A 26,950-nucleotide genomic window follows, 5' to 3' on the forward strand; every position below is an offset into this window, starting at 1 on the left:
CACCCATTGAAGAGACGATCTTGCGGGCAAAAGTGCTGCTGGTGCGGAATAAAGGCGGAAGCCTTCACAAATGCAGGCTTAGTGTGGGTGTGTTTTAGAGACCTCTGGAAGACCAACCAGAGGCGGCGTGATGACCAGAAGCTCTTGTCACGTGATTGCCCAATTTGTGTTGCAAGCCGCAACCTCCAAACGTCAGTTCGTATCGACCGTCCTGTAAGAGTCGCTCCTTTAACTACGTCCGGACTGAGGACAGTCGGCCTTTTTGATCCTCATCCTTCTTTGCGATATCCCGAATGGCTGCCTCCTTCACCCGTCTGGCGGGCAGTGCGCCCAAGAAGCTCTGTCTTCGCCCCTCTACGTTCGCCAGAAACACTGCGGTTCCCAGATCCCGTTCGATATCGACGACCCTTCCCCGTCGGTACGCGGAGCCTACCAGCTATCAGGCTACCAGACTCATTCCGACCGATCCGACCTTCTCACATCTGGTCAACAAGGGTACCGCAGAGTCCGAGGTTGCATCGAATCTTGAGTCGCAGGCGGAAGGGGTCGACCGCAAGATCCGCCACTACACTGTCAACTTCGGTCCTCAGCATCCTGCCGCTCACGGTGTGCTTCGATTGATCCTGGAACTCAATGGCGAAGAAATTGTCCGCTCAGATCCCCATGTCGGTCTGCTCCACCGTGGTACCGAGAAGTTGATCGAGTACAAGACCTATATGCAGGCTCTGCCCTACTTCGATCGACTTGACTATGTCTCCATGATGACGAATGAGCAGTGCTTCTCGCTGGCTGTTGAGAAGCTGCTCAACATCGAAATTCCTGAGAGAGCCAAATGGATCCGAACCCTGTTCGGAGAGATGACCCGAATTCTGAACCACCTCATGTCGGTTCTTTCCCACGCCATGGACGTTGGTGCTTTGACACCTTTCCTGTGGGGTTTCGAGGAGCGTGAGAAGCTCATGGTATGCGGCATCTTTTCCCTTCGACCAGTATGACCAGGAGCAATGCATTGACCCATCACCTTCAATAGGAGTTCTACGAGCGTGTCTCCGGTGCCCGTCTACACGCTGCATATGTCCGCCCTGGTGGTGTATCGCAGGACCTTCCTCTCGGCCTTCTTGATGATATCTACCAGTGGGCCACCCAGTTCGGCGACCGCATTGACGAGACCGAGGAGCTGCTCACAGATAACCGTATCTGGAAGGCCAGAACTCAGGGTGTTGGTGTTGTCAGCGCAGCTGACGCCCTCAACATGAGTTTCACCGGTGTCATGCTCCGTGGTTCTGGTGTCCCCTGGGATATCCGCAAGTCACAGCCCTACGATGCCTACGACCAGGTTGAGTTCGACGTTCCCGTTGGTGTCAACGGTGACTGCTACGACCGTTACCTTTGCCGTATGGAGGAGTTCCGCCAGTCCTTGCGCATCATTCACCAGTGCTTGAACAAGATGCCCGCTGGTCCCGTCCGTGTCGAAGACTACAAGATCTCCCCTCCTCCCCGTGCCGCCATGAAGGAGAACATGGAGGCTCTGATCCACCACTTCCTTCTCTTCACCAAGGGATACTCTGTCCCTCCTGGTGAGACCTACTCCGCCATTGAGGCCCCCAAGGGTGAAATGGGTGTCTTCCTTGTCAGTGACGGCAGCGAGAGACCCTACCGTTGCAAGATTCGTGCTCCCGGCTTTGCTCATTTGGGTGGATTCGACCAGATCTCTCGTGGTCACCTTCTGGCAGATGCTGTCGCTATCATCGGTGGGTTTCACTTCTTCGCAATATCTGACCCGAGTTCTTCCAGTCCACTAACATGTCAACTTTTAGGTACAATGGATCTTGTGTTCGGTGAAGTCGACCGGTAGAGACATGTGAATTAATAACACACCTGAATATGTGCAAATGCAACATGTAAAGGCAGAGAATCATCAGAAAAGAGCGAGTTCTTGTTGGCGCCTTTCCTCTCATTCTCCACTTATCCAACCCGAAAACCGAACATGCTATCGGTTTAGTGCAAGGGGGGCCAGTGTAAATGGAGACGTGGCGATTCAGCTGTACCAAATTCCTTCCCATGGCGTTTCGTTTCCTTCTCGTTTCATGTCTCGATCTATTTTCTTTTGTTTTCTGCTAGGTATCATCCACCCTGTGTATAGTGACACGTGATTTTTCAATGCAACATCATGTGCTGAGTAGAATTATGGGACTGCAGGACTCTAACGTAGACCACTGCGATCACCCTTTCGATCGCAAAGGCAAACGAACAATGACGGCCGTTCTGCCTACTCAGGAAAACTGCTCCGAATTTCATAGCTGAATTCTATCTGACTACCGATCTTGACTCGGGTGAACCAATGAATGCCTCATGCATTATCACTGCGATGCCGTAGGCTGTTGTATAGCAATATTGTAGATAAAGGAACCAAGAGAGCGGATAGAACTCCAGCAGCACCATCCTTCCACTATGGAGCGCCCTAGTCAAAGAAGACAAAACCCACGCCAACGCCAAGGCCAATGCGAATGCGAACGAATAAACTAAGAATCCAACACCTGAGAATGTCTACTAACCCTTGAAAAATGCCAGCTTGAGGTCCGAAGACTTCACCCCCGATGGACCCCGCTGAAAGTCCAACGCGACCAATCCGCCAAGAAGCTCAGCAGCGAACCAGGATACGGACTACACATTATCATCATCGTACATGAAAGCGATATCGCGGGGGCGGCGCTTGTTATATGAGACGAATTCACTATCACCAGGAGGCCGTTCGTTGCGATTATTTGCCGTCAGCATGCTTTGGATACTCATGCAGACGCTTTCTACCGTCTGCACAGGCGACCAGCCGGCGGAGCTGAGGAGGTCGAGGCAGATGATGCCGTTGCTATAGATGTGGGGGTGCATGGGGATGGGCCGTGGGGTATCGGATGTATTAGGTAGTTCGACGAATTGGACTTCTGGTGGTTCTGTGGTATCATTAGTCACTTCGATACAAGAGAGGGGGAGAGGGGAAGGCGCGGGGGATGTGCGGCAAAAGAGCGGGCTCACCGATGGGATATTTCGAACCAAAGGTGAATTTGAGTCGGTAGGTCTGGTCCTTGTAGAGCGGGTTGTCGTCAAGGACTTTGATGTCCATTTGCCATTCTTCGAGATTGTCGTCTTTGACTATTGAAATTCCGGGTGGGAGATGTTCCTTCATCTGTACACAGATTGAATGTTAGAATCATGTGGTTGTGGTGATGCTGCCGTTTTGTGTTGATCTTGGGACTAAGTTATAATATGATGGCAGGGAAGGTACCTTCAGGAGCTCCTGTAGATGTACATCCAGCGTCAGTTTATATGATTCTTCATTGCGCGGGAAGATGGAATGACATACTTTGCTCAGACGCTTGCCGGCGAACATCTTGGAAGATGTGCCCCTTGAGCGCAGGCTGAGAGATCTTCAAGATACACGAGCTGCGGCTGAAATGTCCGATGTAGTGTCAGGTACTGGTCTTTTCCCATGTGCTAATACCGAACGCGCATAAAGGTTGTTGGGGCAGATGTATGACGTCCTGACACCGCGGGGCTATTGATGGTAGACGAGCGATCGTGGGGCACCACTCAGTGGAGTAAGCTAGACGAGGAAACTTCTATCAAGCGAAGAGTAATTTATAAAGCTGCAGAGTAAAGAGACCGATCAAGTGAAAGGAAGGTGAATATTGCTCGTTGTATATAACTGGAAACCTCCAAACAGCAGGTACCTCTACTACGGAGTAGTGGGTAAGGCAAGGCAGCCGATCACCTGCAGCCGGTCATCTGATTGGCCCGAGAGCATCTGACACATCAGCACGTGATCCCTTGATATCAGCCTCTCAGCATTAGCATCTACATGATCTGGTTGGCGTTTCACTTGATTAACGCTCATGACGAAACAGTTAAATAAACGGTCATCCAAATCCAGGATCACATGTGGCGCGACTCTCTGAAATCAGGCGAAAAGGCGAAAAGGCGAATATGCCGACAAAAGACCACACGACCAAATGCCAGCAATCGAAACTCCGAGTATAAGAAAAGCATTTGAATTTGCACAGGGAATCATAGAAATCAGATTCGAAGATCAACTCGAACATGATCTGGATACACAAGATACGAATGGGCTCTAAAAAACGCGAAAGGAAGCCGATCGACTATCGGTAAGAAAATCAAGCATGGGCAGTTCGCTCTCGAGCTTCCCTTTCGACTTTTTCACGCTCTTCGTTCTCCTTCACTTCGCGAACCTTGGCCAGCACAACTTCGCGGAAGATCGCGCCGCGTGCGATCTTGCTCAGACTCCGCCTCTTAGTCCCACCAGTTGTGCCATCGGCAGACGCAGGGGATGAGCTACCATTTGCTTCCGTACCCGCAAGAGGAGGGAACGCTGTTGTGTCAGAGGATTTGCTGGGTTCTGCTGCAGATGCCGCCATCTCGGCAGGACTCGGGATATCGTCCTCTTCGTCTTCCTGCATCTTGAGCGCTTCAATGCGGTTCGCCAGCTTGATGATCTCGATTCCTCTCCGGAGACGGGAGCGGGCGATGTAGGCACGGATCTCAGGCAGCAAGTCGCGGTCGCTGGCAGACTCACCAGTCAGCCAGGGGTGTTTCAAGGCATCCTGCGACGTGGGCCGCTTGGCGGGATCAGGCTGGAGCAGGCTGAGAATGAAGTCCTTGGCATCGTTGGAGACATCGCGCCAGTAGCGTTCGTGGAAGACGATCCGGGCAGCGCGGCATTCTTCGATAAGATCGGACAGGTTTTCCGATCGGAAGGGCGAGTATCCGCACAGCAGGGTGTAGGTGATAACACCGAGGGACCATAAGTCGACGGCCTTGCCGTGGCCTTGCTTGAGCATGACCTCGGGCGCCGCATAACCAAAAGAGCCCGCCATGGTCGTGAGGACCTCGGTAGGGTTCTCCAGCATTTTTGCGATGCCAAAGTCGGCCAACACCAAGGGGGATTTGGGGTCACGGGTGAGATATAGGAGGTTTTCGGGTTTCAGATCTATACTCGAGCCAGCATCAGTGCGCTGTACACCAACAGGGAAAAGTTGGCTGAAAGACTGACCTCGGTGGACGATATTACGCTCGTGAAGGTAGTTCACAGCACCCAGCACCTGCCGGATTGTCTGAGAAGCATCCTTCTCTGTGAATTTGCCGTAGTCGCAAATCCGATCGAACAGCTCACCACCGGTAGCCAGCTGAGTGACAATGTAAAATTTGTCCTATTTCACGATCAGACTGCGACCGGCGAACAGCAAGCTAATCTCATGCACTTACCTTGGATTCGAACCAATCTACAAAGTGAACAATGTTGGGGTGATCGAGCGCCTGCAACATCTCCAGCTCGTCGTAGACCATGCGCTCATTGCCGCGGACGTTTTTCTTCAGGATGATTTTGATGGCAACTTTTCCCGAGCTGCTTTCTGCTTCACGGACGATACCATAAGTGCCAGCACCTAGTGTCCTTCCAAACTTGTACAGTGCTCTAGAAGAGGTGAGCACAATGTCTTCGATGGTACTGGGATGATAGAAAAGGAGGCGGGAGGGCTTGGAACATCGTACTTTTTCTCGTAACTCTCGGGCTGCCCGGACAGCTTGTTAAACATAGTAGAGACTAAGACAACCACACCATGGTTAGCATCATTCCGTACAAGCGACAACAGCTCCATAAAAGACGGCGCAGGACAAAGACCAAAAGGAAAAGCAATGGGGAACTCAAACTCCCGGGAACGCTCGAACCAAAGAACAATAGCAGAACGAGTAGTCCGAAGAGACTTGCATTACTACTCAAGATGCTTAACGGCAATGCTAACAGGGACATGATCGCACGGAACGAGTCCAGACCAGCAGGCTCCAGCATTCGAGCGCATGTGAAAAGCATCAATGGTAGGACTTAGGGTGAAGAGAAGCCAACCACATCACACAGGGCATTGACGAAGCGAAAACAAAGATAAGCGAGACTCACAACTCATTGTGACGAAGCAGGGTCTGTCTGACAAGGACCCAAGCTCGAAAATGAAAGTGTGGTGGAGGGCTCAGGCCAGCGGATAGAACGAAGCTGATGGGAGACCCCGCACGTGAGGGGACAGAAGGGGGCGGGGCGAAGGAAATGGTATTGGGAAAGATTGAGAGCGTGTCAAGGAGGATGAAATCTGTTTCTGGTCCCTCTGTTATGATTCTATTGAGAGATCGAATGCCATGTCAGTACAAGAATCTCAATCAGCGAATGTGCAGGAAGCCATGAGATTGGACGGACCACACGACGTCGATAGGGGATGGAAAAATAAACATACCCTCTGAAGATCACTCCGATCGGGGAATTGATGCAGCTGCACGGGAGGAAAGATGCTGGTGTGTACGGTGTCTCTTTAAGAGAAAGATGAATTGAAGAAATAATGATGTCTGGACTTTGGACTATCCATAGTTTATTTAATTTGTCGTACGGAGTAGACTACTACTGTCCAGACTCCAGACCGTCTGTCTGTTGAATCCCCCGAGTCTCATCAGCACAGCCACAGAGTCATGAGCTCCAGCTGGTCGAGCCTTGGGCAGCGGCGGGGCTGATCCAAATCCTATCCTCAAGTGTATGACAGAGTATCTAGTAACTCTACCGAGTATCGACATCTCAGTGGTTGAGGGTTCTTTTGCCCCTATCATGCCACTGTAGTTCTGGACTACCCTCGTAATCGGCTACTCGAAGGGCTATGACTGATCTCAGCCTTGTCAGTCCCATCCCAGAGTTCACTTTGATAATGTATCAACAGTCTCTCGTATTTCGATCAATCACATCTTGATAATTTCTGCCTTACAGAGAACACTAGGACCCTCAGCTTTGATCAGCATGAAACGCGCTATCGACCATGTGCGACCTTTTTTTGTGCCAAAATTCCAGCCCTCTCGCAGCCGGATCCACTTTCAAGGCACCGCCCAAAAATAGTGGGACGGGGTCGCAATCTGAGACGGTCGGTAGATAGATAGACAGTCGATGGAGTCAATTCTTCCCCCTGTGATCCCTCATATTATTTTTAGTTTGTGTTTCTAGACAGTCGTTGTCAACGCTCACAATTCATCGTAGTGCTTCTAACAATTCATCATCAAGTATCATGAGCAGAAATGCGCTTCAGAACCCCGCTAGATGCAATGATATACTCTGCCACAAGAGACCCCTGAGATCAAGACAGCCATCAGACCCTTATTCACACCTCAAGATACAATTCGTCCAAAACAGAATTGCAGTATGCCTGGTAGTATGCCGCCCCCTTCCAGCCCCGGACCGGAGATCTCAAGCCGACCGTCTTCCATCCCTCGGCGCGCAGTCGAGCAATCCGCTGCTCCTTGGTCTCCTTGACAATGACTCTCCCCGAACTACCCAGTTTCTCGTGACCATCACGACCATCCTTGACGGGACTGAAACTCCAGAATGAAGCAGACCGGCGGAAACTCTTCGACGCTCGACGGGCCGACTGCAACTCCGTGACCTCGTCCATGAGTGCGTGAATGTCGGCGATGCTGGAGTTGATCTGAGTTCGCAAGGACTGGAGGGTGCTGTTATAGCGTCTAGCGGCCTCGGCGCGTGACGGTGTCACGGGCGCTTGTTTGTGCTCATCTGCGTGGACATTTCCTCTACCCTGACCGTGGGGAGTTCTGTTAGGTCCTGAAGGTGCGTGGTTCTTTTCCATGGTGTCCGCAGGCAGAATCTTGATAGGAAGAGGAGGGAGACGACGAAGTTTCGCAGGTTGATTCTGTCGACCAGCCTGACGGAGGTCAACCGACGACTTTCGAAGTCGAAGGGGCGAGGGCATGAGTCGCTGGTCGCCCTCTGGAATGCGGGGTGGAAGGTTCTCTGGAATGTCGAGAGCCAGATCAATCCAGCCCTCACTGTCTGAGATGAAAGGATCATCGTCTGGGCAGTGCATGGACTTGTCAATGATGTCTGTGATGCTGCTCACGAGGGCCCCGACAGGCGAAGGACTCTCCGAGAAGTCTGACGCCGTCCATGAATCCACCAGCGAAGCAGGACTCGAGCTCTCCGAGTTGATTTCAGGAACTGGAATTGTCGAAGGCAGAATTGCGCTGCAGGTAACGAAGCTGTCCAGAGCGGAATTCAGCAGAGGAAGCTTTCTTCGGGAGTAATTATGGGCTGCTCGTCCCATTTCCTCGTAGGAAATGGCGCTATAGAAATAAAGGTATGTCTTGTAGACCGGATGGATCTGCCGACCAAGAGCACATTAGCGCATACCTATTTGGACAGCAACTGAATCACAAAATCAGGTTCAGCTCACTGGTTCTTTTACAGTCTCGAGGATCTCAAACGAGCGCGCGGCGCATTGCTTGTACTGCCGCTGGAAATACAGCAGCTTGACATCTTGGATTGTTTGCTTCCACTGCTCTGGCGACTGAGGTGATGATGAAGTTTCGAAACGAATGAACTTGTTCACGATTGAGAAAGCCATTTCCACCTGAGTGCTAGAACGAAAGACCTGGACAAGGACTGACCAAACACAAAACATGCATCTCTCTGGAGAATGGGGAGCGAACCCAACTGGCCGATAGGTAAAAGATGGATGACCTGGAAGGAGAGAAACGAGCGTGTTAGACTCGAGACGAGACGCGTCAAGGCATCATGTCAACAATGACCAGATGCGCTGAGTATGAGTGCGATTCTGAGCACTACATTCACAGATGTAGCACTTTTCACCCTTCCGACTGGTTGTGATATTAGCAGCAAGAACAAGAATGACAATGTTGAAAGATCCTCCACACTCACTTGGTCAATACTCCATTATTAAATGTCACGACAACTTAGATCAAAGAGATCAGGACCCCTGAGCATAATAAACCCATGATGTTAACGAGGGATTCTAATCCCGGTACATAAACTATGACTGTTGAGCAACCATAGCATGAACATGAGGACTCCCCGCAGCCAGCCATCATCCATCTCATCTATCCATCCAAGCCTTAACAGAAACAGAACCCAACATAATCAGAATAGTCGCCTAACTGACCTCAAAACTCATCCCTGAACCCCGTGAAGAAACTACCCACAGCAAGATCCACCATGAGACTCGACCGCGCCAACCCACAGCCCTTCTACCACTACTTCAACAAAATCTGGACCCCAATCCGGAGCTCACCAGACATCACCAGAAATCTCAGCACTTCTAATGTTTATCAAATCCTCAGGAAAAATGTAACCAGAATCCGACTAACAACCTGGAACATCGACTTCCAAACCCCCTTGGGCTGCGAACGCATGGCCGCAGCACTGGAGTACCTATCCCACCAGCACAGCACCCAGAATCCCGCGTCCCAGCACGACGACGAGACCCCATCAATCATCTTCCTCCAGGAGATGGTCGAGTCGGATCTCCAGCTTATCCAGGAATCGGGCTGGGTCCAGGAGAAGTTCTTCATCACCGATATCAGCTGCGATCGTTGGCGCGGGTATTATGGGACGACGACGATGATCGATAAACAGTTGGTTGTGCAGGGTGTATTCCGGGTGCCGTATTCGAGTTCAAGGATGCAGAGGGATGCGTTATTTGTTGATGTTGATGTGGGTTCTGGTTCTGGTCCCCCTGGGGCCGAGGGTGGTGAGTTGCGTATCCTCATTTTTTTTGGTAGTGGTTGAAGCTACAGCGGACACGAAAGGTTGTATCTTACGGCTGTGCAATACACATCTTGAGAGTCTTGTTTCCAGTCCGCCCAGACGTCCGGAACAGTTACGTCTCGCCTCCAGCTTCATGCATGGGTCTGGCCCTGCGCCTGCGCCTGCCCCTGAGGATGAGGGTGAGTATACGCCGCCGACTCCCCATGCAGCTATTCTGGCAGGCGACCTCAACGCCTTTGCGCCGGAGGATCGCTCCGCGCCGGAGGAGTGTGGTCTTAGAGATGCGTTCTTGGCTCTGGGCGGGAGAGAGGGAACGGAGGAGAGTTTCACGTGGGGTCAGCAGGTGCCGGCTTGGATGAGGGAGAAGTTTGGGTGTAGTCGTATGGATAAGATCTTGTATTGTGGTGGGGTTGAGGCGAAGAGTCTGAAAAGGATTGGGGATGGGGTTACGGTGAGGGTTGATTTGCGGGGAGATCACTCTGACAGCGAACATGACGACGAATCTGAAGACGAATATGAAGATGTCTGGGTCACGGATCACTTGGGTCTACAGGGGGAGTTTGAAGTCTTGTCGTCTGGCTGTTGATTTACACTTGCAGTTGAGAGACGGCTATGATTAACAATCGTCTCTATTTGGGGTTTATGTACAGTATCCATCATGAGCTTCATTGATTGATACAGGCGCGACTGTCATTGTGTTCAAGGGGCAAACTGTCTGTTCATCCAAGTATCCATCCAAGCGCCTGTCGCAAGAACTTCGGGTCGACGCCTAAAAAGAAAGCAAAAGTTCATTCAGCCTGTTCGGATATTGATGTTCGACGTCTTGCTGTCTCTGGAATGATGGTGGCTCGGGACAACGCATCTCCAGTCGCAGAGAGGGCATCCAGAAAATCGCCCAAAAGTCTGTCTAGTTCGGCAGTCACAGCGCTTTCTTCCGCCCCGGCCGTCAGAGCCTCAAGTCGCGGCGGTACGAGATCGGGAAAGTAGACCGGCTCCATATCATCATTCATGGCCGGGCGCGGATCACGTCGGGCTGTGGGCAAAGGCTCGATTATAGGCGAGTCATTCAGCGTTGGAAAGGGTTGGTTGGGCTCCAGCTCTTTAGACGGAATGGCGGTGGGGAATGGTTCTGTATGCGAGGGTTGAACAATGATCTCTGTGTTGTTCTCCCAGATCACTGACTGTGAGTCTTCCTCATCTGGCCCCGGCCCGTCTAACACCGATGACCGTTCAAACTCGCCATAGCCCGCCGATTCTAGCGTTTCCGGTAGCTCCTTGTTGAAAAATTGCCGATGTGCTTCGGCAAGCTCACCGGGTGGCGTAGGAGGACGGTCAAATTTGAAGGGATTATAGTCAGTATCTGAGTGTGCTGAGATATCGGAGCCAGTCGATGCCGATGTGGAAGGCCGCGAATCCCCAGGCTCACCAATGCTGGACTTTCGAATGGTAGCTGATGGTTGAAGGGCAGGGAGCGGAGCTCGAAGGGTTTCGTGGCGGCCGGGATCTTCGCTATCCAGAGGCTTCCCTTGCCCGCCATCTACAGCGGCAGTCATGTCCGGGAAGGTCCAGTCCATGGTTGCCCGTTTGTCCTTCTGTTGAGACTCGTCCGGAAAGGTCCAGTCCATGGTCGCCCGTTTATCCTCCTGTTGCGGCTCCGACGCCTTCGGTGACTGTGCGCTCTCCGGTTCGGTCTGCTCTTCTTCTGGAGGTTGCATAAACACCGGAAATTTCCAGTCCATCGTCGGAGGGCGTGGGCCACTCTGGGGCTGATAAGTTAGTTGCTCAGATCCGTCATTATTATCCGGCTCACAAGTCGATGATCGTGACCTGCCTTCAATGGAACTGCGTTGCTGGCGACCGGTGGATCTATTGGCTTTGATCGTATCCGCGTCTGCAAGTTGGAACGGCTGTGCCGATGCAGCTCCAGCTGCATAATGCGACGAGTCGAATGAGCCGATGTCAATGTCAATGAAGGTGGACGTCACGGAAGACCGGTCTGTCTCCGTGCGAAGAGGCAGATCAGACACTGGAGGCTTGGGCTCAATGGGCACAAAATCGTTCTTTGTTTCGTACTTGTAACTTGGCATTTCTTCGTTGAATAGCCCCTCCATTGCCGCAGCGCCTCGGCGGACACGCTCGTCGAAGTTGGCCTTGTCTTCCACGGACATTTCGGATTCGGCTGGCTCATCGAAGGGGTCGCGATCCTGATGAGTCGTCGTCGTTGGACTCATCTGCTCTTCCAACTCGGCCAATGAAGCGGCTATCCGATCCAGATCAATGACGGAGAATCTCCGTTCGAAGCCATCTGTTGTACTGAAATTCCAGTCTTCTTCAAAGTCTGGCTCATAGTCGGGGAATTCCGCAGCGGCAGCACCTCCCGGATGGAATAACGAGATTCGCTGCCCTCCCCGCTGAGACCATTGATAGTAGATGCGGACCAGCTCTCTGAGCGACGAAGTCGGGTACTGCTCGTCTGTTCCAGCAATATACGAATGCGACATTATGTCTGCCATTGTAGGGCGCGATATGGGATCCGACTCCAGGGCGAATGATACAAGGTCTTTAAGGCCGTCACTGTATTCTTCATTTGCGAGACGCGGTGTGGTGCGATTGAGTTGCCTTCCAATCTGCATTCGCTCCCGTAAGTTGGAGTTCGGAGGGTTTCCTGTTGCGAATTCGAAGATCGTGCAACCATATGCCCACACATCGATCTTGACTTGTCAGTATTTCAGCAGATGGAGCAGAAAAAACCGACAGCCTCACCTCGCTTCCATATTGATGAGCTTCGCCACGAGTTGAGAACATTTCAGGGGGCATCCAGTGAGGCGTCCCAATCCAGGTTGATCGCTTGTCCATGTGCGACTGGAGCACTCCCGCAACACCAAAATCGCAGATCTGAAGCCGTCCTTCCTCGTGGATCAAGATGTTCGCAGCTATCAAAAGCCTCAGCAGTGAATTAAAACCAGACTGTCAAAGCCCACATACCTTTAATGTCTCGATGGATGATACCAGCTTCGTGGATCGCACGCAAGCCAGCGGCCAACTCACGCGCGATGGGAATGATGAACTTTTCATCAAGCTTATCACCAGTGGCTCTCATCTAAACATGGAGAAGTCAGAAAATGACAAGTGAAGGGAAGCAGGAGTGACGTAGGGCCTACCAAAGTCCTAACGCTCCCACCAGGGCAATACTCGCAGACCAGCCACAACTGGCTATGAATCGAGATGGCCTCAATCAACTCGTTGATGTTTTTCGCACCAGCATCCTTGACCTGTTTCATAACTTTCGTCTCATGTATGAAATCCTTGATTGATTCGTCCTTGAGGTCTCTGACAGACTTGTAGTCCATCGAATCAATATCCATAACCTTGATCGCGACGACTTTGCACGAAGGCAGCTGGTGGCCCTTGTAGACACGGCCGTAGGAGCCCTTCCCGATCAACTCTTCGAACTCATACGGCGGCGCCTCGGTTTTTGCCCTGCGACACATCTCGCGCACCGCGGCGCCTTGTTCACGTGCTAGCTTGATGGCTTCTGCTTTGTGCTTGCTGATGGCAGCCGCCATCGCAGACGTCGGGTCCAGAAGCCCCGAGGCGCGAGTGGTGTCCATATTGAAGTACAGAGTAAGGTTCACAGTTGCAAAAGTGAGATTTATTTGACTGGACAGAACTGACTCCAAAGGTCCTCGAGGCGTCGGCCGATAAGCTCGCCTAAGAGAATCTCACTGCTTATGTCGGAGGCATAAACAGCGAAGGCTGATGCTCAAACACAAGTAGGTCTGAGATGTCCCGATTTCAGACGCGACACGCGAGCCAGTGGCTGCTATCAACTGCAAAGTGTTGTGTTGTTCACCTCGCCAGTGCCTGTTTCGCCATCAAGGAAAGTCGTTCAAAGTCACCCCAGCCTCAAATCAACGTGTCCATGAAATCAAATCCAGCGATAATTCAGGATTAGAAATAATTACAAGTCGATCCCGGTACCTTCTTTCCCAAAACCTCCTAGAAGTGTGAAAAGAGCTATACCAGAGGTTCAAATGGTGATCTTTCTCCTTGTGAGTGAGACTGCGGGTGTGAAGTGAAACCACGCTAGAAAGCGGACACTAATTTAGCACCAGAACAGGACACTCCAATTTGTGCTTTTAAGTACTACGGCAGGAGACTACACTCGTCAATAGTCTACCTTCCTTACCTTGAACAACACTCATGGTTCAAATTAACCATATACTGATGATCTACTACTTGGTGAGGATACAATCATGTTAATCTTAGTTTCTCGATCGCAACAGCGGGATCGTCTGATTGCTTTCGTAATAATCAAGGGGGGCTCACACACAGCTCCTTCCCATCAGTCGTGACTCCTGCTCAGCTTCATGCTGGCCTATTCAGCTATCCAGGAAATCGAGGGCATTTTATTAAGAACAGATGAAGATTTCCCACACTAACGAGTAAACCCAGGGCAAATATATCACTCTCCATGTTCTATTCATGTAAATCACGTAGTATCATCATTGTCCGATCTATCTACAAGGAGAACTCAGTTCTGAGGGCAGTTGCAAACCGAGAAATAGCCTCTGCAATGCTTTCCGAGCTGGCAGCCGCAAAGGTAGCGCGGAAGAACAAGCTGCCCTCGTTGCAACCAGCTGCGGTGAACCAGCTGCCTCGCGACACGAGCACACCGTTATCCACCGCAGCATGGAAGACAGCCTCTTCGATAGCCTCGCGGGTCTTACCGGAAGCCACGGCAGGATGCTTCTGCCAATCGATCTCAATCCAATGCTAAGAGTTTATCAGTGTCAGCCAATACGTCTTGGGCCCATGATCGTCAATTCGCAGGTGAAGGAATACTCACAAACATTCCTGCGGCGGGAGGGTTCCACTTAGCGATTTCCTTGGGGAGATATTTCTCGCAAGCATTGACAATGGAGTCTCTGCGACCGGTGTACTGCATACGCAGGTTGATCAACCAGTCCAGGTAGCCAGAGTGGCCCCAGTGCTCGTCGAGAAGCTTAAACAGAACAATTTGTGAGATGCCGCTTGGATGTTGGGCAGATGTTTCGCAGTTGCGCATGAATCGTTCGACAAGCTGCTCCGGGCCAACGATCCAACCGGTCCGCGAGCCAGGAGAAAGAACCTTGGAGAAGGATTCAAGTCGGAGCACACGCCCATCGATATCTAAGCTCAGATACGACGGAATGAGAGACTTGATGAATTCATCGTGACTGGCAGGAGGAGGGACAGGTTCGCGGTCGGGTCCGGTGTATGGCTGCATCTGCAGGAAGTAGTAAGGCTCATCTTCCACGATAATCAAGTCGTGCTTCTGTGCCACCTTGTATACAGCCTTGCGTCTTTCCACCTGCTGCGTGGCACCGGTAGGGTTCTGTCCAGTTGGAATCGTGTACAGCACGAATGGCTTGCGGCTGCCCCGAGAAGCTTCATCCCAGTTGCTCAAGACCTCGTCGAGCGACTCGGGCAGAAGACCTTCTGCATCCATCTTGACTGATGCCACCTTGACTCCCAATGGAAGAACGGTCTCCTTGGCGCTAGAGAATGTATACTCCTCCATCAGGATGTAGTCGCCTCTGTTGCAGAGCATTCGGAGTACTGTATCCCACCCATATGTGCTACCAGCGTTTAAGCAACATTGCCAGTCGGCATATGGAGGGTTATGGATGAGCTGATCACGTTAATCATGGCACATACTTTGGTTCTTAAGGAGTTCATACCTCGGTATGCTCCGTTACAAATCTGAGGAGCTGAGGGCCGCCAGTCGATTGTCCATAGTTGAGAGCAACCTCGAGGTCTGCAGAAAGGTCAGCGATGGATCCGGTCCTTGAAGTTTCCATACGTACCGTAAAGACTTCTGCCAGCTTGGACATCCCCTTTCTTGGCGGTCAGGACGGTGCCAGATTCCTGGGTCTCTTGAGGGGAGAATCCCGGCGGCGTTGGGACTTTGACGCTGATCTCTTCGAAAGGGAAATATTCCGGCGACGGTAGACCACCACCCAACGAGATGAGACCTAAAGTATTTGACGTCAGCATTTCGCTTGGACCGATATCGTGAGCATGAACAGAAACAAGGGGATGAGATACCTGGAGTCTTAAGGTAACGCGCAGCACCCTTCAATGTAGATTGCTAAAGGCAGAATTTAGCCCCATTGCCATTCAACCGATTGATGATCCAGCGAGCTAACCTGTCGGGACTTTGATTCTTCGGATAGGTAGTCTTCAGATCGATCAGCGAGATTCTCCACGACGACCAGGACGGGTCGATTCGTCTGGCCACATTCCGGAAGACTGGAAGAACTTACGATCCCACCGCTTCGCTTTCGGCTTGGTATAGCATGACTGGAGAAAACAAAGGCATCAGCGCCATTCGCAATCCCTCCAACCGAATGTACTCACCGCGCTCTTGAACATATCACTGCTCGTAGCAGGCGCAATACCTGTAGGGATTGGCGCACTCTTCGCCCTCAGATCCGCAATGCCATCGACTGTCAATGAGCCGGCAGACGTATCCGCGCCCTTAAGGTCGACCGAAGGACTCATTTTCCGTCTCGGGGAATTCTGGTCTGGTGGTGGATAGCGATTAAAGTTGTCCAGGTAAATTGAATCTGTCCGCGATATTCACAATAGGGATCCAGGCCTGGAGACACAGTGACAATCAGAAAGAATAATAGCCAAAGTGAAGCAAATACCCCGAAGATCAGTGCAGGAGGAAAGCCCGGCAATTTGAGTCACGACTCCAACGCCATTTTTCTCTCCGCCGACGACACATCCGAGAAGGCGGGTCCGTTCCGCCCGATGGGGTTGACGAATCTCCATATCTCAACCTCTGAGGAAGGTCACGCAGAACTGTCATAGTTCGATGCTGAAAGCCCGAGAGTGTGTGCTGGATTCTCAATGGGTGGAAAATATCCCTGCTGGGTTTCTCTTATCTAATGGACCTGTTGTATCCGCGCTTCTGGTTTGTGGTTAAGCAAGGGCTTGGTCACTGATCATCTACAGGGCGCGGGCGGGAATGCTAGCAGGGTGCCTAGGTAGGTACCTACCTTAATCGGGTTGGTTACACGGTATTACCGCTCAATACGCTTTTACAACGGCCGGGGCATCCCCAGTTGCGCTCGTCTTGGAGGATACTTTCCAATGGTTATGGGCATAATCTTTGCCATTGAACTTGCTCCTAGCTTTATAATCCTAGTAACTGTTGCGTAGGAACCCTGACTGAACTCTTTGTTTGTCCTGTGGAATAAATCGACGCGTACCGACAGTCAACTGTAAAGAATAATGTGCCCCGCGCGCATAGATAAGGCTATCGCCGGGATCGGAGCCAGATGATTGATAAGTGTCGGGCAGCCGATAAGCACTTCAAGTTCAGCCTTCAAGCACAACTCTCGGTGAGAATAGCGACGCTCTGGGGACAGGTATCATCAACATGAAGTTAAATCCTAGGCTGCTAAGCTAGAATCTGCTCTATAAAGACGTCAAGAGATACAACTTGTGGACAGAGTGAATCGACTAAGCAAAAGCATCCGACTAGGAAAAGGGTTGATGACTTTATGAGTCTCTATTTCTTCTCGACATACTTTCCAGTGGTCCCGTCTAGTTGGGCTTCCAGGACAGCTCCGGTCCCGTTGAGCACACTCTGGATAGCCTCCGGTAGGAGCTTGCCCAGCTCGGCCACTGTAGCCGCGCGACCAGCCCAAAGCCCACCTCCAGCTGCAGCCTTTGCGATGCCTGAATAATCTGGGGTAGGAGCGAAAGAGATATTGAGGTCTTCGTTCGTTGCACGCGAGCCATCTCCATTGGGGTGAACCAGAAGCATGCTTCTGCGGGGTGCATTCCAGCCCTTGTTGTTCAGCACAATCGTGAGCACTGGGATGTTGTAGCGCCGGGCAATCCAGTAAACGGAGCCTGGTACAGAGAAGAGAAACGTCCCGTCACCCACAACCTGGCACACGAATTTACCCATATTTTTACCCCCGTGCTGATCATCGGTAGCCAGCTTGATCCCCAACGCACCGCCGCCGGACCATCCCAGGCCACCACCACCACAGTTGATCCAGGAGTTGGGCAAGGTGGCATTGATCTGGTCGGCTACAATCGCAGTAAGAGTTACCGATTCAATGGCCCAGATGGTGTCTTCTGGGCAAGTTTTTCGGACTTGAGCCATGAGGTAAGACGCATTCAATGAAGCGTCGTCGCCTCCCGAAGGTACTACAGCAAGGTCGGCAACAGCTTGACGCGTCTTCTTATATTCTTCTTCGCGGCGCTGACCGAATGCGACTTGTTCTTCCGAATTAATTATCTCCTGCAGAGCCTTGCTAGACGCGACGAAGTCGTTGATCTGCTTGAATGCAGTCGCAGACTCTGCCCGAAAAGTTGCTAGGGAGGGAATGTAGAAGACAGGGATTTGCTGCTTGAGCGGATCGACATCAATGTGGATGATCTTGGCTGAATCCGACGGTTTGCACTGTGTTGGGATCCAGGGTACATCGCAATCGGCAACTAGGATGAAGTCGGCGGTCTTGATAGCGTCATGAACACCATAACGGAGTCCCAACGACGCAGGATGGTCGCCCGGAAAGCACATGTCGCATCCGCCCGTGTCCAAAACCCGGAGACCCTTGAACGTATCGGCTAGTGTGACTAGCTCTTTCACGCCCCGAGCAGAGCGACCTGAGTAGCCTACGATCGCCAGAGGCTCTTTGGCAGCGGCCAAATGAGAGGCAATCAGCTCGACGCCCTCAGGTGTTAAAGCTGATGGTGCAACCGGTCCCCAGACGCTTTGAGCTAGCGTGTAGGGCTCTATCTCCTCTTCCATAACCTCTCGGGCCCCGGTCAGGTATACGGGACCTTTCGGGTCACTAGTCGCAAACTGAAGTGCCCGGTTGACCATTTGCTTGATGTTCTTGCCAGACTTGATTTCGGCCGAATAACGACAGTATTGGGACACGATCTGTTTCTGGTCGGGAACATCTTGGATCCAGTGAATGTATTCGGTGCGGGAGCCGCGCATCTCTCCTTCGATCGTAAATGGGGAGAGGCCGGCGAAGATCAGAACCGGAGCGCGACCGCAGGAAGCGTTGTGTACAGCAGCGGCTAGGCCTTGTGTCCCAACATCCACGTGAACGATCACGCACTGAGGCTTTCCGGTAAGTCGAGCGTAGCCATCTGCCATGGAGAGCGCGACCATCTAGCGTGGATGAGGCAATGTCAGCAGACTAGAGTCGAGACCATCCCCGAATGAGACAGGGTATGAGAGGCGAATCTAGAAATACCTCATTGGGGCAGGTGATGATCCTGGGGAATTGGTCTGGCTTCTCCTTCTGGCCCTTCACCATGGCCTCTAGGATTGATGGATGATCGGAACCCAAGTTGACGAACGCATGTGTCACTCCAGCCTTTAGAAGTCAGCTACTGAGACTTGTTAGGTGGTTAAAGCTTAGCTTTCTACCTCCCAGAGCGCCTCGAAGAAGGCGAAAGATGCGGTATAAACCCTGGTCATAGCAAAGTCAGGCTCTTGAAGCTGTAAGGTCATTTCGAATGAGCACATACATAGTTGGATCTACCAATAGAAAGTTGAAGCGAGGTGGGCAACTTTGCTTGATGGTAAGCAAGAATTCCAGAGCATATAGAACGAGCGAAGAGAGACTCAAGCTCTCAAAACTCCTATAAATACAAGCAACTCAGCGGAACCCTCGCCGGGATGGAGAGAAGTCCGAAAGATTAATAATGAGCATAGCCCAGCTCAGGTGTTTGGCTCACTATCCGACGGTCTCCAATGGTAAACCGTACCCCAGCTGTGGAGCGACAGAGGGGGATGCCCGAGGACCAGCTTGAAGCCATCGCAGTATCTCCGCTGCGGGGTAAGTCCGTTTGACATTGAATAGTGGCATGCGGCATTGGTTTTCTTTTTTGTACGTGTACTTCCACAAGTTGATCCTATTGTTATTGGAATTGCTGAAGCGGACTGATGTATCTTGAGGTTCTAGTGAGGCTCGGTGGTGGTTTCATACACCCACCTGCAGGTTAGTTCAATTGTGAATTGTCTTCCAGAATCGAGACAAGCCTAGTGACCCGCCAAAGTTGCCGGCATACAAGGAAGTAACAGATAGTGTGGAAGTCTCCCACCTCTAACCGACCCGGAGGAGTGAGCTAAATAGGGTCTAAGTGCTGATAACCTGACACATGCCTGCGTGGAGCTACCTAGACAAGGGGAAACCAGCCGCAAGGCTGATGGAAGTACCGGAAAGCAGAAAAGAATAAGTTAATAACCCGCGAGTTGGTATCAGTCCCCCGCTTACAATGTAGCTGTCAATCCTTCCGCGGCTCCTTGCAGGCTCTCGCGACCAGCACAGCGATACAGCTGTTCACCTCGACGGGAAATTTGCCTTTCGACCTACTCTGCCTTTGCTCATGAGCATTTATCCAAGATCTAGCTTGGTTCGTGACGATGTGAAGTGACAGAGACCAACCACTGCCATGGTCAATAACAAGCGCAACGCAAAGTCCAGTGTCTGAAGGTTCCTACCATGCTTTCGACTTGTTGCATGACTTATGACTGGTATGAATATCCTCATGACCTCAGTCTCAGTCCTATCGCTCAATTACGTCTTCTGAGGCGGCGGGTATGACATAGTAATCCGCCTGGGTTGATCGACGCTGTGAGTATAGATATAGGCCATGACATGAGTAGTTGATCTGTTTAGTGGCTGCTAAGCTTCTTGAAACTACCTTAGTGGGTGGACCACTGGAGATAGTGGTTGGAACTTGATTGTCGTACAGTCCCTGCGATGTCCGATGAGGGATCAATGGACCTATATCAGGTCGATTGAATATATTTCTACCTATAAGAATCAATTTAGCGAGTTGCTCTGACTGGAGATTACCAAATAGCTCGTCATAACTAATTAGAACATGTGAAATTAGAAGATCATCTAGGCTTATTGGAGACTATAGATGATATACGTGGAAATGCTACCTGGGTGCCTGCGCCTATGACGTCGCCCCGTCCGAGAGCCCGCGTTAAGGTCCACGCTTTCGTCATGCACTCAATGATGAAGATGGTGATGGGGCAGATCATATTAATTTGAGGGGCTTTGGAGATGGGATAAATCATGCTGCCTGTTCTTGGTTGTTAAAGTATGGCTCGCTGAGGTGAGTTCTATAGCAGAAGCCTTGTATACGTCATTTAGAGGAACATGTCTCAGACGCACCAGTTATCTGACCAGCCTTATGACTCTGCCATTGCAGCTGCTTTGAAGCTTTCTGGAGCAATTTTCTCAATCTGTCTGAGTACTTTGGTCATTTGGATAGCGCGCCAGCCAACGAGCGATAACCATACCTGCTGCGACATGATCTCGGATAAGGTGTACCGACTATGCCACCACGACAAGACAGTAAGCTCAGAGCTTGCGAGGGATCCAAATCAATCACCGGCAAAGTTGTTTCATAAGCTGTATCATGAGCACAAGCTGAAGGAGAAGCTTGTTGGAAGCAAGCAGCCAACCGACGACTGTCAAGATGATCTGCAGAGGGCGTATGAATGTGGGAACTGGGGAACAGCAAAACCGAGTAATCTATTTCTTAAGGTTAGATTAAATACCCCCCCAATCAAAGCAGACTGAATCATGGTAGATATGGTGAGATCAGTTCTGACTTGCATTTATGAAAGATATACCACGACGCTCTCTGTACGTTGGACAAAAACTCTCTGGGAGGAGTCGTCTCTCCACCACTGATGGGCAGTCACGGTGTCGTTCCCCTAACCATCGTGGCCCCGTTGCCGGACCTGTGTCGGCATGTAGCGAACTGCATCGCTCGGGCTGAAAAGGAGGTTTTCTTGGGGACCAATTTCTGGATCTACTCCGATGCATCGACCCTTGTAACCAACGCGTTTCGGGAGCTGTCAAGACGCGCTGGCGAGCGGGGGAGCAAAGTGGTTGTGAAAGTGTTATACGACCGGGGAAATCCTCAACAGCTCTGGGATAATCACCTGAGCGTCGGTGAGAAGCAGTATGCAGATCCCAATGGCAAAGTCCGACTGCCTCCTGCCAAAGAAATCCCCAACGTCGACCTTCAAGTCACCAACTACCACCGCCCTATCTTCGGAACTTTTCACGCCAAATTCATGGTCATTGATCGAAGGGTTGCTTTGATTCAGAGCAGTAATGTTCAGGATAACGATAACCTCGAGATGCTGGTCCATGTCGAAGGACCCATTGTGGACTCGTTCTATGACACCGCGTTGATCTCGTGGGGGAAGGCATTCAACACGCCTCTTCCAATGATTTCCTCTCCGGCCGCAAGTGCTGGGATTCCAAGCTTCTCTGCTCAGCATTCACAGGCTGAATCTGATGAAAACCTACATTCTCCATTACCTGAGCACACGACGCACGATCCTCATTATGATGGTGATGTCCAGCAAGAGGCCCAGAGGGTCAACGACACAATTCGTCCCCGAGCAGGGGAATCGAAAACTCAAGCTGCCACTCGTCATCTGAGTATGTTCCCTGCCCCCCCCCCCCTGGATAGATCGCAAGCTAAAGAATCATTCAGATACTACAGTTCAGCGAGACACGACCGGTGACGCCCCTGATAGCGACCAGGAACCTCCAATGCGACCATACGTGACTCTACCACCTCACAAGCCATTTCCCATGGCCCTGGTCAACAGAGAACCCTGGGGAGGCAAGTTCCTTCATCAGTGCCTAAGAAAGACTACGATTGCTAACAACACTTCAGCGCCAAACCATACCAGCATCTACACTCCACAAAACTCAGCCTTTCTCTCCGCCTTCAAACACGCGAAGCACTCCATCTTCATCCAGACTCCGAATATGAACGCAGAGCCCATCCTGGAAGCGTTACTCGATGCAGTCCGTCGCGGCGTCACCGTCACATGCTATCTGTGCCTTGGCTACAACGACGCAGGCCAACTCCTTCCCTTCCAGAACGGAACGAACGAGATGATCGCGAATCAACTATTCCGCTCCCTGCATGCGGGCGAAGAACGCTCGCGACTGCGCATATACAATTACGTAGGCAAGGATCAAACTAAACCGATCCACAATAAATACAAGAAGCGAAGCTGCCACATTAAGCTTATGATAATTGATGAGCGGGTGGCTATACAGGGTGAGTACTACGCAACCTCTCGCATACAATCGTACTGACAACTCAGGGAACGGAAACCTCGACACTCAATCCTTCTACCACAGCCAGGAAGTGAACCTCCTCCTTGACTCGCCGCTTGTATGCCGTGTCTGGTTGGAGCAGATAAACCAGAACCAGAACACGGCGCTTTATGGCGCAGTGAGCAGCGAGGACGGGTGCTGGCATGATCCGGTTAGTGGTGAGATGCCCAAGGGCTCTATTGGGGTGGACCCCGGACGCTTCAGTTGGGCTAAAGGGGTTGTTGGTGCTGTACAAAGGGTGAGAGGTGTTGGGGGATTTTAGTATTGCTCATTTTGGCCGGTATATATTTGCGTTTATTGTCCTCTATTGTTTTGAGTGGGCTGCCGCCATCTACTTAGTGTATATATCCTTTCAGTCAAGCTTGTCCATATCTTGAGATGTGTTTGGCAAGTGATGGTCATGATCATACCCACATTGGATGTATAGGTTGGACATGTACGACTATCCTGTGGCACATCTGAGTGCCAATGTCTTGAAGTAGTGCTACCTTCAATGCAACCTCACGCTAGCGTTTAGCACACGAACAGAGAATGCTGACGAAGAGGCACCAATACATTAAATCAAGTATCATCATCGCCTGTCTTCATTCCTCGACCTGAGAGTACTTGTTCTTCCAACAGTATGTCCTGCCCATACGACAAACCCATCGTCGATATCACCCAGTATGTATTCCACTACCACATCGACAGCGAAAAAGCCTGGTCAGCTGCACGTGTGGCCCTCCTAGACGCCATGGGATGCGCCATCGAAACACTCTCCACGAGCGAGGAGTGCAAGAAACTACTCGGCCCCGCTGTGCCAGGCACAGAGGTCCCGAATGGCTTCCGGCTGCCAGGGACAAATTTCAGCCTGGACCCGGTCAAGGGAGCCTTCGATATGGGCACTTTAATCCGGTATCTGGATCATAATGATGCGCTAGGCGGGGCAGAATGGGGACATCCCTCTGGTAGCTAAAATTGTCCCCCATATCGAACTGAATAGCACTGACGACGCGCATAGATAACCTGGGCGCCATCCTCGCAGTCGCAGACTGGCTATGTCGGGCCTCCGCAGCAGGGAGATACAACCACACCGGGCCCCCACTCACAATGCACACATTACTCACCGCGCTCATCAAAGCATACGAGATCCAAGGCTGCTACCAGATCAGGAACGCCTTCAACGCCTTCGGCATCGACCACGTCATCCTCGTCAAGCTGGCCTCGGCCGCCGTCGTGGCCTGGCTCCTCGGTCTAACCGAGGAGCAGACGCTGGCGACGCTGTCGCACGTCTGGATGGACGGCCATCCAAACAGGGTGTACAGAACGGGCGCGAACACGATTCCGCGGAAAGGTTGGGCGGCAGGTGATGCGTGTATGCGTGCGGTGCATTTGGCTCTGCTCGTGCGTGCTGGCCAGCCTGGTGCACCGAAGCCGCTAAGTTCGTTGCCGTTCGGGTTCTATGCGCGGACATTTGGGGCGAATGGGTTCGAGATGCCACGGCCGTTTGGGGTGTGGACGATTCAGAATGTCCTGTTCAAGGTGATGCCGGTTGAGGGCCATGGAATTGCGGCCGTTGAGGCGGCGCTTGTGCAACTTGGTAAGCTTCGGGTGAGAGGGTTAGGGCCGGAATGTATTGCCAGGGTTGAGGTTCGGACTACTCAAGCGGCAGATTCGATCATCAATAAGCGAGGGCCGCTGTATAATGCTGCCGATCGTGATCATTGCATCCAGTACGTGATCGCGCTCGCCTTTCTGAAGGGATCGGCGCCCGAGGCGAGGGATTATCGAGATGAGAGTTACTGGGCCAGGAGCGAGGAGCTGGCTTCTCTGCGAGAGATGATCTTCATTCACGCTGACGAGCACCTTACGAGAGACTATTTGGATCTAGAAAAGAAGAGCATCGGCTCCGCACTCACAGTCTACCTGCAGGATGGCTCTGTACTGCCCGAAGTTCTGGTCGAATACCCGGCGGGTCATGTACGGAATCCTGCCACAGCTCGAGCAGTGCAAGAGAAGTTCACCAAAAACATGCAGCTAATGTTTAACGAGAAGGAGATCTCGAAGATCCTCCAAGACGTCGAGAAGGACGACCTACTCATCATGAATTTCGTCGAGCTTTTCGCGAGGCAATCATCACCAAGTCCGAGGTTGTAGTGGCAACGCTGGAGTGAGATATCATTTTCATACTGTGGGAAATGAAACTCTTATCTGAATTCATCACACAATGTGACCAGAGCAGCCAGCATGTGGCACGTGAATGAGGTAAAATTGTCTTTGAAGCGCTTCATGGCAGCGTTCACCATAGCGATGAACGCCTAAAGCAAGCCGTCAGAACCTCGATCAACGATTACGCAATCTTGCCAACTCCTTGAAGAGTAAGATAAACATCCGTCCCCCAGCCCCACAGACTCTGAATGGCGATACTACCACCAAAGTATTCCGCGTAGGCTCTGCTAAGCGGCAATCCATACCCAAGTCCCGCAATACTGCTCAGCTGGCCTCCACTAGCAGAGATGGTGTTCAGAGCATCGAGATTTCCGTTAGCCGAGTCTAGCATGCTTGAATCGGAGAACGTAGTGAAACTATAGGACCAGATGTTGGGCAATACCTCAGGCGGGATGCCACCCCCCCTGTCCCTTATTCTAATGGTTATGCTCTGCGACGACGGTGTTGAGAATTTAATTGACTCATTGGCATCTGCCGTACCAACCACGGTGTCCATCTCGAAGCCAACGTCGGCATCAGGGTAGATACCCGGGGCTTTTGACATTCTCCCGAGTGCATCGCGGGCATGATGGCTCGGAACGTCCGGCGCTGCAGCAATCGTAACTTCTATGGGCTCACGCTCATTTCCACACTCAATAACCGCTCGAAATGCATTCTTCAGCAGCTCGGTGATGATGTACTCGACATGCACGGGTACGTGCGCAAACGTGGCATCCGGTTGACCCCCGATCTTTAGCCGCGGCCGCACGCCGTATTTCAGCTCACAAATCTCCCCAACAAAATCTTCGCAGACCTTCACGATGCGAGCAGGCTGTAGGGCCGTATCAATCACACCTATATAATTCGACGGAACCGTGTTCTCAGACGACTGCTCTGTTCTGGAACTGACATCACTAACTGGCTGCGAGGCAAAGTGGAGGGCCAGATGTTGCTCCGCTATAAGCCGAGTGCCAATCCGCGCCCGTAGATGGGTGTCTAGAAATCGAGTCACATCGGCTGAACTGATATATCTCCTGCATTCAAGAAACCCGCGTGCCAGTATGGGGATTGTATTTGTGTGCGTATGCACTAGGTCCGCCAGTACATCTGCGAACTTATTCTCCTCTTCAAGCGTGGTGACCTGCCGTTGCTGATAGGGTAGAAGAGTCGATAGGGAGTGGACATAATTGTTATAGATCTTTGAGACATGTGGATTCGAAACGACAATGAAGGGGAGGTTTCGTAACGCTTGTATACGAGATGCCAGTCGGGCAGGTAGAAGGGATAGTGTGAAATTCGCAGACGCGAGTAGTGCATCTTTTGACAAAGGTGGGCGTCCGTGCCTGAAGGAAGACAGAGTGGTCAGAAATGATCAGATGTCTCGAAAAATCTGCGGTGCCTCACTTGAGTAGATCTGCGAGCGTCAGTGGGCGTCGACGGCTAGCCGCAAGACGCGCGACTTCATCATTCGCGCCATGTGTGAATGGCCGATGTAGTGCCGGCTCATGTTGTTCTTGAGATGATGATGTCGAGTAAATTCGCACCTTGTAAAGGGAGCGAGAGGGCAATTGACCCTTCAGATGATGCTGGTATCTCAGAGTCGACACCCTAAGAATTCTTGTGGCTGTCATCATGGACGCTAGCCATCATGAACGGAGTTGAGCGACAATGGTTGAGCCAAGTCATTGAAATCCAACAATGACTTCACCTTAACTCCGGATCGACGTCGAAATGACACTTTACCGAAAATGGATAGAGCCACGTGATGGGCATCCACTAAGCCGCATACAACGGAGAACGGACTGTCCATCTCCTGTCTTCTCCACATATAAACCCTCACGAGCCTTCTCACCCAGGAAGGCCATACTCTATTGAATCTTCAGAACAGGCTCTCAATCCAGGCGCCCTGCCTAGGATAAGGGACAGCTCCCCCTCCGCGCGCTGCCTGACACCCGCC

The 26,950-nt window shown here is 51.6% G+C and overlaps 11 protein-coding genes across 11 annotated transcripts; 4 read left to right on the top strand and 7 right to left on the bottom strand.

Moving 5' to 3' along the window:
* Positions 1 to 293: 293 nt before the first annotated feature.
* On the top strand, positions 294 to 1,855 carry NUO49 (NADH-quinone oxidoreductase subunit D; the record flags this gene model as incomplete). The annotated part of the gene is made up of 3 exons (XM_026756963.1): positions 294 to 962; positions 1,031 to 1,751; positions 1,818 to 1,855. 3 exons carry the CDS (start codon positions 294 to 296, stop codon positions 1,853 to 1,855), a joined length of 1,428 nt encoding a protein of 475 aa, XP_026611537.1.
* Positions 1,856 to 2,664: 809 nt separating this feature from the next.
* On the bottom strand, positions 2,665 to 3,385 carry CDV56_103595 (ubiquitin-conjugating enzyme E2; the record flags this gene model as incomplete). The annotated part of the gene is made up of 3 exons (XM_026757214.1): positions 2,665 to 2,948; positions 3,031 to 3,181; positions 3,281 to 3,385. 3 exons carry the CDS (start codon positions 3,383 to 3,385, stop codon positions 2,665 to 2,667), a joined length of 540 nt encoding a protein of 179 aa, XP_026611538.1.
* A 781-nt stretch (positions 3,386 to 4,166) lies between these two features.
* On the bottom strand, positions 4,167 to 5,603 carry CDV56_103744 (serine/threonine-protein kinase; the record flags this gene model as incomplete). Its single annotated transcript, XM_026757363.1, has 4 exons — positions 4,167 to 4,999; positions 5,063 to 5,219; positions 5,275 to 5,482; positions 5,560 to 5,603. The coding sequence occupies 4 exons, from the start codon at positions 5,601 to 5,603 to the stop codon at positions 4,167 to 4,169; spliced, it is 1,242 nt and encodes a 413-aa protein (XP_026611539.1).
* A 1,590-nt stretch (positions 5,604 to 7,193) lies between these two features.
* Positions 7,194 to 8,450, bottom strand: CDV56_104045 (uncharacterized protein; the record flags this gene model as incomplete). Its single annotated transcript, XM_026757664.1, has 2 exons — positions 7,194 to 8,207; positions 8,280 to 8,450. The coding sequence occupies 2 exons, from the start codon at positions 8,448 to 8,450 to the stop codon at positions 7,194 to 7,196; spliced, it is 1,185 nt and encodes a 394-aa protein (XP_026611540.1).
* A 608-nt stretch (positions 8,451 to 9,058) lies between these two features.
* On the top strand, positions 9,059 to 10,196 carry CDV56_104237 (endonuclease/exonuclease/phosphatase family protein; the record flags this gene model as incomplete). Its single annotated transcript, XM_026757856.1, has 2 exons — positions 9,059 to 9,593; positions 9,652 to 10,196. 2 exons carry the CDS (start codon positions 9,059 to 9,061, stop codon positions 10,194 to 10,196), a joined length of 1,080 nt encoding a protein of 359 aa, XP_026611541.1.
* Positions 10,197 to 10,398: 202 nt separating this feature from the next.
* On the bottom strand, positions 10,399 to 13,221 carry CDV56_104374 (putative serine/threonine protein kinase; the record flags this gene model as incomplete). The annotated part of the gene is made up of 4 exons (XM_026757993.1): positions 10,399 to 12,321; positions 12,374 to 12,543; positions 12,596 to 12,710; positions 12,772 to 13,221. The coding sequence occupies 4 exons, from the start codon at positions 13,219 to 13,221 to the stop codon at positions 10,399 to 10,401; spliced, it is 2,658 nt and encodes an 885-aa protein (XP_026611542.1).
* Positions 13,222 to 14,131: 910 nt separating this feature from the next.
* CDV56_104702 (aminotransferase-like domain-containing protein) lies at positions 14,132 to 16,156 on the bottom strand (the record flags this gene model as incomplete). Its single annotated transcript, XM_026758321.1, has 8 exons — positions 14,132 to 14,386; positions 14,460 to 15,284; positions 15,334 to 15,410; positions 15,460 to 15,627; positions 15,701 to 15,743; positions 15,802 to 15,833; positions 15,919 to 15,955; positions 16,013 to 16,156. 8 exons carry the CDS (start codon positions 16,154 to 16,156, stop codon positions 14,132 to 14,134), a joined length of 1,581 nt encoding a protein of 526 aa, XP_026611543.1.
* Positions 16,157 to 17,174: 1,018 nt separating this feature from the next.
* On the bottom strand, positions 17,175 to 19,148 carry CDV56_104966 (putative thiamine pyrophosphate enzyme; the record flags this gene model as incomplete). Its single annotated transcript, XM_026758585.1, has 3 exons — positions 17,175 to 18,803; positions 18,889 to 19,011; positions 19,065 to 19,148. 3 exons carry the CDS (start codon positions 19,146 to 19,148, stop codon positions 17,175 to 17,177), a joined length of 1,836 nt encoding a protein of 611 aa, XP_026611544.1.
* A 2,202-nt stretch (positions 19,149 to 21,350) lies between these two features.
* On the top strand, positions 21,351 to 23,068 carry CDV56_105283 (IQ calmodulin-binding motif protein; the record flags this gene model as incomplete). Its single annotated transcript, XM_026758902.1, has 3 exons — positions 21,351 to 22,113; positions 22,169 to 22,747; positions 22,794 to 23,068. 3 exons carry the CDS (start codon positions 21,351 to 21,353, stop codon positions 23,066 to 23,068), a joined length of 1,617 nt encoding a protein of 538 aa, XP_026611545.1.
* A 360-nt stretch (positions 23,069 to 23,428) lies between these two features.
* Positions 23,429 to 24,942, top strand: CDV56_105451 (putative 2-methylcitrate dehydratase (PrpD); the record flags this gene model as incomplete). Its single annotated transcript, XM_026759070.1, has 2 exons — positions 23,429 to 23,753; positions 23,807 to 24,942. 2 exons carry the CDS (start codon positions 23,429 to 23,431, stop codon positions 24,940 to 24,942), a joined length of 1,461 nt encoding a protein of 486 aa, XP_026611546.1.
* Positions 24,943 to 25,135: 193 nt separating this feature from the next.
* Positions 25,136 to 26,627, bottom strand: CDV56_105586 (alpha-ketoacid dehydrogenase kinase family protein; the record flags this gene model as incomplete). Its single annotated transcript, XM_026759205.1, has 2 exons — positions 25,136 to 26,336; positions 26,398 to 26,627. 2 exons carry the CDS (start codon positions 26,625 to 26,627, stop codon positions 25,136 to 25,138), a joined length of 1,431 nt encoding a protein of 476 aa, XP_026611547.1.
* Between the last annotated feature and the right edge of the window lie 323 nt (positions 26,628 to 26,950).

This window comes from Aspergillus thermomutatus (assembly GCF_002237265.1).
Source record: "Aspergillus thermomutatus strain HMR AF 39 chromosome Unknown NODE_221, whole genome shotgun sequence".
NCBI lineage: Eukaryota > Fungi > Ascomycota > Eurotiomycetes > Eurotiales > Aspergillaceae > Aspergillus > Aspergillus thermomutatus.